This window comes from Gavialis gangeticus, unplaced genomic scaffold (genome assembly GCF_001723915.1).
Source record: "Gavialis gangeticus isolate Ggan-Ray unplaced genomic scaffold, GavGan_comp1, whole genome shotgun sequence".
Classification (NCBI taxonomy): domain Eukaryota; kingdom Metazoa; phylum Chordata; order Crocodylia; family Gavialidae; genus Gavialis; species Gavialis gangeticus.
Window position 1 is genome coordinate 9,698,006 of NW_017729025.1, and position 9,022 is coordinate 9,707,027.

At 45.2% G+C, this 9,022-nt stretch overlaps 1 protein-coding gene across 1 annotated transcript in view; it reads right to left on the minus strand.

Annotated features, from left to right (window-relative positions):
* MNAT1 (MNAT1, CDK activating kinase assembly factor) overlaps positions 1 to 9,022 on the minus strand; it is a 215,422-nt gene that overhangs the window by 124,600 nt on the left and 81,800 nt on the right. Inside the window, exons 4-5 of the mRNA XM_019518377.1 lie at positions 5,772 to 5,875; positions 955 to 1,095 (exon numbers count right to left, since the gene is read on the minus strand). Of these exons, the coding sequence (XP_019373922.1) occupies positions 955 to 1,095; positions 5,772 to 5,875 (245 nt within the window). The remainder of the gene's footprint in view (positions 1 to 954; positions 1,096 to 5,771; positions 5,876 to 9,022) is intronic.

Below are 9,022 nucleotides of genomic sequence, written 5' to 3' on the forward strand. Positions count from 1 at the left end.
AAACTTGGGAAGGGGTGAAGGGAGGACAGGGAATATGGCAAATTCCAGGAAAAAAAAATCTCTTTTTCCCCTAATGAGAATCAATACACCACCTATTGCTCACTAAGACTTTCAGAAGTTCAGCGCATCAAGCAAAAATCCTTACTGATAGCTAAATAGTTATTCCCAAAGCATGCGTTGTGACAACTAGTATGCCGCAAGGGTGGCAGAAGCGTGCCACGATCAGGAATGGGCCCTGGCCGCACTGGCCTTGCATGGCAGGATTGGCCCACAGATGGGCCAGCACCACAAACAAGGTCAGGCCCACCTGTTGGATCCAACCCATGGGACCAACCTGCACTGCTCACCTGACCTGCTGGGCAAAAAGACTGTTTTATTTTGCATTTTTATTTGCAACAGCCTTTGCATTTTATTTTGCAGGGAAAATATGTACATGGGTGCAGATACACCTACACCCCCACCACTTTTTGGGTGCAAGGGTGCATTAGTGCAGCTAATTTTAATCCAGAAAACAACTGTGCTCCAAGTATCAAAAGTTTGGGAAACACTGAGCTAAATTAATCACTGCACTGGGTTTTAAAAAAAAATCTTATGATGTCAAAGTATTCTGAAGAGGTTCAGCAGAAATCACAATCTACAAAAAGACTTGGTGTCAGGTTGGGGGTGAATGGAAGAATTATAGACAGAAGCAGTAAAAACCAAAACCCAACATCCACTCCTCTCTGCAGCATTTAATACCATTAATCACTGCATCATTCCTAATAGTGTCAAATGAAACCTATTCACAAACCACTGCACTAAAGGAAAAACAAGAGGAGAAGAATGAGAGGCATATAAAGCTGGCATGTGCAAGGAGAAATACATGAGCAGTAGCAGCCCACCTCTTGAAGAAACCAGATCTACACATACTTGCTACAGAAAGCACAAAGCCTCTGGTTTCATTGAGTCACCCACCAGTTCGTCCAGAAGTGCCTGTTTGTTCTTCCTCTTGATGATCTGCTGCATCTGTTCTTCCTTCTGTATAAGCAGTCGTCTCTGTTCATTTTCTTGTCGTTCAACCTCTAATGCTTCCTCCAGCTCCTCTTGCTCCCGAGTCTAAAATAAGAGCATTAAGTTTGCTATTGGAGACCCTCTTCGTTAGGTAGATAGCACCTTCACAGCTCCCTTCCTACATATACGTGGGGGTGGGGGGCAGTCACCTGCTACCCAATGGTGGGCAACAAGTCTGAAGCTACAGAAAGTGGGGAGACTGACCCCCAACCTTGTGATTGCTAGGAACATCCAATACAAGATAATTGCCCTGTTACTTTCTCCAGACATTGGGAAATGCATTTGGGCCTCAGTTCTTCAAAATCCAGCAGTGACATGTCTTGTTTCACTGGTTCAGGAACACAACAGGGCACCCCTCATGGCATGGCATCTGACATTTCAGGGAATCAAGACCGGGAACACCAGCCCTAAAAAAGAATGCAACATTGCATCTGGTCCCTCAGTCAATAATGGACCCCCTGTATGTGCAGTATACCACTTCCTATTCCTGATGAATAGCTGAGGAACAAGGAATAATTTTAAGGGCCAACACATGCTGAAAGAGGAATTTGTAAAGAATTGGTGCCAATTTCAAAATGCAAACTATAAAACAATTGAAGTAGTTATGCACCCTCAATATTGCAAACTCAGTCTATAATCTGAACTAGTCTTCTGGGGAAAACAATGTTACCAGATGGAAGAAACTAGGTTTCTTATCAGGGTTACTTCCTCTAAGGATACTTTCTGAAGTTCATAGTAAATGATTAATAAATCAACTGTATTGGAAAATCCTATTGAAAAAAAGCAGAGCCTAAAAAGAAGGAAGCGAGAGACAGACAAAAGGGATATTAGGAGTAAGAGAGCCAGTAAGGAATGGATAAAGTGATTGAGCAGCACAAAATACTACATCTCAGAGGCCAGAAAGTAGAGGAATGAAGAAAGAGGTGGCAACAACCAAGCTGATTTGGACCTGGAAAAGGAAATCAAACAAAAGAATAAATGTTAGTTACAGAATGCAAAAAAGAAAAAGTATAAGTGGGGGGTGGTATTATTCAGTGAGGCAGTGATCAAGATTAAGGATTCATAGGTATAGCCAAAAAAAATCTAGCTTCAGTTTCCGAAAAGAATGATGCTGAACAGGAGAGAAGAGCAAAAGTAGAAGAAAAGTAAAGAAAAGAAAAAATAGCATATTGGCATAAAAACAAACTCAAAGGGTGCATCCAGACAAGTGCACACGTGCAGGGGTGCACATTTCCTGTGGCACAAAAATCAACAGCACATTTTTGCAGCTGCTTTTTGTACCAGGGCATGTGCCTACATGCGCACTCCAGGGCATGGCAAATTGACCCAGGTGGGGTAGGGGAGACCTTACCTGAGGTCCTGGGGGAGCAATGGTGCCAATCCAGCCACTCAGAGTCCAGCTGGCAGCCAGACTGTGGCTCTGGCCGGCCAATCTCCACTTCTGGTGGCCCGCACTCCTGCCACATGTGCCATACCACTTTGGGGCATTATTTTTTTTGACACCAGGATCTCCCAGTGTCAAATTTTGGTGCCACACTGCAAATCTGCAGAGTGGCAAACGGGTGCACATGCGCCCATGCAGTCTGAGGTGCCTCAAAGGGGTTTGAGGCACAGCAAACCACATGCATGCACTCATCTGAAGATGCCCAAAGAGCTTAATATACACCCTCCCCAACTTGAGCGTAGTCTCCACGCCAGAGTACTGAAAGACCTGGACACAAATCTGGTTCAAAGAATCTTTCAAATCAGGTGGGGGGTAGAAGAAAGGGGACACCATATGGCTAGAGAATAGCAAAACCAGTCCCTCTAAGTGAAGAGAAGAGATGTGCATAAACCTGCTTTAGAACAGAGTTTGAAGGACAGAAGATGTGAAAGTAAGTGGAAAATGAAACAAAATGAGGCACAAGTTTAGGAAAGGTAAACAGTGGGATGAGAACTAATTGTTAAGACATAGCATAAGCAGACCATACCTATCTGACTTCAGAAAAGCATTTGGTGCCTTGTAGGAAAACTGGAGAAAATGGGGATTTGTAAAATACTTGTACGATAGGTACGGGATAGCTCAAGCAAAAACAACCATCAGTTGTGATGGAAGGAGAACTAGCCATTCTCCAAGTACAGACCTTGACACAGATCTCAATATTTTCATTAAAAACCTTGGCATAAACAATATAGAACAGTACTAATGACATTTCCTGCTGAAAAACTTGAGAGGCACTGTCAATACTGATTAGGACAGAAATATTAAACTGAAAGAAATGGTTGATCTTGAGGATTGAAACAATAAGAAATAGGATGAGACTTAATGGCAGAAAATGTAAGGTCATTAACAGAGCAACTAAACATGAAAATATCCATTATAAGCTTGCATTCATCATCTGGACATGACGGTAAGAGGAATAAAAATGAGAGGATAATAGTTGTTCATAGGATAACTATGAACCACCAAAGTGATTTACCATGAGAGAATACACAATGGATTCTAGAGGTATTTTCAGCAGAGACAGGGAAGTATTATTGCTACTGCAGGAGGCCTCACCTGGACTAATACATACCATTCTGGTCCCCTATATTCAAGAAAGATTAATTCAAACTAAACCGGATAGAGAGAAGGAAAACTAAAATCATCAGGGGAAATGGAGAGAACTCCTTGGAAAGACCACAAAGGGAAAAGAACTTAAATAGTTCTAAGGACAATGATGGCACGAGAACAAACAGGTTGTTAATACCTGGCTAGGAATAAACTTAGACTGGAAACTGGAGAGTTTCTTTTCATCACTGGAGAGGAGCAGTTCCCAGAACCTTTTTCCAGGACTAGAGAGAGGAAACAACTTACCTAGGTTTTATATTAGAAGTGGGCAATTATTTGGGTCCGAGGGCCACATAGAGAGTTTTGATCAGCTGTTGTGGGCTGGCTCAGCACTGCTACCCCCTGTCCTCCCCCTGCCAACAATTCACCAAAACTCCCAATGGGACCATGGGCGGGCGGGAGCAGTGTTCAGGAGTGGAGTGGGACGGGCAGGAGAGACGGGGATCATGTCCCTGGCCTCTGGGGAGGGTGTATGGGAGGTGGGGCTGCCTGGGTGCCAGGTCCTGGGAGCCTCTTGCGGGTGAGGGGAGGGAGGTGGGGGGGAGAAGGAGGGCGAGTGTAGCAGAGCTGCATCAAGCAGCGTGGCGTGCACTGCCCCCATGTTGCTCTGCATGGGGCCAAGCCCTGCCTACTCGTACCGAGGCAGCCTGCGCCATGCTCCCGCCAGTGACCGCAATCCAGCCGGGTGCTGCTCCACGCCCCCCCCCGCCTCCAGTTCCAGGATTTGGAGCCAGACCCCCGCATGCCTGCCAGGAGTGGCACAGCAGGAACAAAAGGAGGAGCTGCTGCTGGAGACGAGGGGTGCAGAGCAGCACCCAGCTGGCTGCAGCTGCCCTAGGAACAGCCCTGGCAAAAGCTGCACACTGGCCATGGCCCAGACCAGCAAGCACCAGCAGAAGCCCAGCTCAGGCTGTCTCTGTGCAAGCAGGAAGGACAATGCCCCACGTGGAGTGCCACAGGGGCAGCTGTGGGCCGGATCCAGTCATCTGGCGGGCTGAATCCGGCCTGTGAACTGTATTTTACCCACCCTTGATTTAGATGAAAATGATAACTCCCTGAGCAAGATTTTATAAAGTAGCTGCCTGCAGTAGCAGGGGACTGGACTGATGGAAGAAGACCTAAGTAATATGTTTCTGTGGGGCATCTGATACTGAAGTCAGACAAGATTTTAAATTATCTGGACCCCAGGGCAAATGCTTCTTCTCTCAAAAAGAAGTGATGCAAACAAACATCTTTCAGACTCTACACAAATGCAAAATCCTAGCCCTACTTGAAATTAATATGAGTTTTGCTGCTAACTTCCGTGGAGCTGGGATTTAGAAGGCGCCTTGGATGCCACGGGAATGCAGGCCCAGGCCTGAAGTGTGTCATTTCTGTTACTCCATTTGCCAGGATAGAAATGTGCTCTTTATGCAACTAATAGCAATCCATACTTTTAATACAGAAAGAAATATAGAACAGATGGTCAGGAAAGTTTTTCTTGCAGAAAGAAATCCCTGCAAACCTAGTTTTAAAGGAGATACCTAAATAATATTTTAATGCAAAACCCTAAAGGAAAGTATGTGTGGTCTGCAGAGAACACATATCATGGCCCTTTAAGAAGTATTACCATTAGCACTTTAACAAGACAAAAAGCTTTGGGGTTTTTCTTAGTTTGTTTCACTATAACTCATTTTAAATTTTGCATAAACCATGCCTTTGTTTTTTCATTCTCCAGCTGCCTCTTGGGAGCTTCATAATGTCTGCGTCTGGATTTTTTCCCCTCCCTTTGGATGAGAAAGAAATTATTGTCCTAGTATAGGAATGTCTCTCCTGGATATTGTCCAAATGTACTACCAGAGTACACATGCTTACTAGGTATTAAATGTAGCCTCTGCTATGACTTTCCCACTCAATAACCCCTCCCCAGAATGAAGTGTGCACACAATTCAGTTATCAACATGAGCTTAGACTAATATATGAATATTAATGTACTAGATATTGTATATTTTTCTCACTACAAAGTATAGCCAGCATTTGTAGTTTTAGCTTTGTAGAGTTTTTAACGTGGCATTTTACAAAATATTCTACTTTAAAATAGTTAATTTCTCAAATAATAAGAAATTATAAAAAAAAAAGGAAGTAAACCTACCAGTTTTATCTTATTTTTCTGAATGACATCTTTGTTGTCTTTCTGGTACATCTCCATTTTCTTTTTGGTGTTTTCCAAATCCACATTGTTCGTCAAGTTAAACACTGATTTGATATTTAAAAACACAGAAATCCACAAATTAGAGTAGTAATACAGCATGCACAACCATCATAAGCAAGCAGTGCCCCTATTAAAAGCTTCACGTCTATCTCCATAAAACCTTACATCGCTAGCTTATTAGGCATTAAATGTGGCAAAAATTCACTTGGATACACACAGTAAGGGCAGAATCTAACTTATTACATCCCTGGAGGCTCTAAACTCTAAAGCAACCTATCAAAGCCAATAAAGATACTCCAGATTTACACTGGTGTAACTGAGATTAGAACCTGATTTTTGGCTTCCTTCATGGTGAGCCCTTTACCAACATCAACAGCCAGCATATCTGCAGCAGAACAGTGGCTTTTATAACAAGCGGTTTGTTCTTTGTAGCCACAAACTGAAATTAGACTAAGGCCACGTACAGATGTTCAGTTTCTCCAAGGAGAGTTGCTGCTCTCCCAGGAGAAACCAAGAGCATACAGAAATGTCCAGGATTTTTCTCCTACAGCAAATATGGCCACTCTGAAAGAAATGTAACAACCAAGGAACAACCAAGGTTAACACCTGGGAGAGTTTATCCTAAGACAGTGAATGTCTGTAAATGTACTCTTCTGAGAGAAACTACAGCATAGTCCTTCAGCATCCCAGGGTGCTTTTCTCCCCTCCCCCAAGCAGGGAGCAAAACATGTCTCTAGCACTGTGTTGGATTGTGAAGAAGGGGGGGACAGGCCAACCCTGAGCAGTGTAAGTCAGCCAATCAAGGCTGCCCTGTGCACAACTGCCATCTGCCTCCAGGCAGACTGGGGGAGCCTGCAGAGCATGCTGAGATGTGTGCACAGAGGCCCCTGGCTGTAGAAAATCAGCATTGCAAGCTCTTTGTTCTTCAAGGGCTCAGCATTCAAATGTCCATTCAGGTGCCTCTGGCTAAGATTTTTTACCAGGAGAACAAACCTGGGAGAATTCTCCCAGATTATTTGAATTTGTGTACAGAGCCCAAGTAAAAGTGCATACATACACATAACTGATAACAAACAAGGGCCTTCTATTTTACGATCTGTCATGGGCACAAACATTTATCAGATAGCACCTACATTATGCTGACCAAAATACATTTCTACATTATTTGAGAATTTAGAGGCACTAGGATACAATTTCACTTACTTTGAGGAGTCTTTATATTTATGCAGAGATCCATCAAAAGAAACCAATTTAACTAATTAACAGCATGCATTGCACCAAATGTGCATACCAAATAGGAAAAGAATATGCCCCCTTTAGCTTGTGAGCCGAAGAAAGAAGGTCAGTCAGCTAGCACCTATGCCTCAGCTGAACATTTCCAATCACACTTATTTTATCAGGAGGTGCCAGAAAATACAGAAGGTTCTGTAACCAATAGTTTGGGAGGACTTCCGGTAGATGGCTCAGGGAATCAGTAATAGGGTACAGGGCTGGTCACTTCTAGGCCACTGGTTCAAATGTGGGTCAAGTCAATTCTGACTCAAAAACATCATCAAGGAAAACTATTTGGTTGCTTCTGTGCAGCTCAGAAAGGACACTAGACTGATATCCTGTTCTCTAAAAGCCAACACACATGGCAATCTTCCTGCATGTTTGGTAAACACATCAAGGACTGAATCATCCTCACTTCTGGTCCTTCCAGACTATGATGGAGAAACGCTGGTAGGGAGGCTCACATTGCTCCACTAGGTCCCTTGTAAATAAGCAATGATGCAGCTCGTGACTCAAAGAGTGCGCACAGTCTGACTTGTGAGCAAAGGAAAAAAAAAAAAAAAAAACTTTCCAGCATGAGCTTGGAACCCTGAACACCTGGGTTCAGATCTCTCCCTCCAAAAACTTCCTGTTTGAACCTGGACAACTCATTTCACCTTTATACCATGTGCTAAGGGGATAAAAGTACCTCCCTAACTCACAGAAGTGTTGGGAGGAGTGTCTGAGGTGCTCAGAGTACAGCAAAAGGGGTCAACATAATGCCTTGGGTGCATATGTTGAGTCTGAGAAGCATAAAAGAGGAGAAGGTTGGAAGAAGAAGGCGTGAAAAGTTCATGCAGTTATTTGTAAGGCAAACCTCTCAGTTCTATTAGTTGAGGCTGGTCTGATTTACATCTTCCCCTTCTCCATATCTGCACAGCTGAAATGGAAGAAGGGAGGGAGTGGAGCTGAAGCAGGAGTAGGCCCTGCACAGCCAGGGCATGGGACAGAGCTACGAGCAATTGTCTGGGGGCTGTGGGGGCACGCAGCCTGGGAGGGCATTGAGGGTGCGTGCCCCCGCATCTTCACACCGGTTGAGCTGGCTGCTGCTGCAGGCTGTGCCGGGAGGCACTGGGAGCAGGTGTACGCGGGAGGTTGCAGGCACCCAAAAATTCGCCAGCTGCCTGGCCCAAGCACAATGCAGCCCAGACCCCTGCCATGAAGAGCATGATGCTGGCTTCTAGCCCCAGCCCTCCCCACTGTGCTGATCCTGGGGTGGGGGGCCAGGGGAAAGAGGAAGGCAGAGCCACGCTCTTCATGGCAGGGGTCTTGGCTGTGCTGCTCCCACAATGGCAGCTGCCTCCGCCGCGCACAAATGGGAGCGCATGTGCCCCCCAGGGCCTCCACCAGGGTGCACACAGTGGCAGGAGCCCCCCCGCCGGACGAGCCATCCAGGTTCAATCCTCCCAATACCCATCCAGCGGGGGCCCCACTCAACTTACCCCTGCTCCTACCTCTGCAGCACTCTGCCCCTCTCCATGGGGGGCTCGATCTGGCCACTGCCCCTTCCCTCCCACACAGACTGACCTGCTGGCTCAGCCCCTCCACACTCTGAGATCTACCAAGGCTGGTGACCACTGGCCAAAGACAGACAGGCCAGGTTCCTTCAGGCATAGGAAGCGTCTGCTGTTCTGAGACGCCAAGGAAAGAGAGAAGCTAAAAGTGTGCCAGGATGTCAGTGAGAATGTAACTAGGTGGAAATTAGGAACACAAAAGGTAGAGCCGTGAAGGGAGGGGGAAAAATGAGACAGACAGCCTCTTTTCTACTTTGACAATCTACTACTATAGAGTCTCCCTTACTCACCTTTGGCTTTTCCCCCCCTCCTTCAATGCTTTACTATTTGTGTTCCTAATTTCCATTATCTGTATTTTTTTATAAT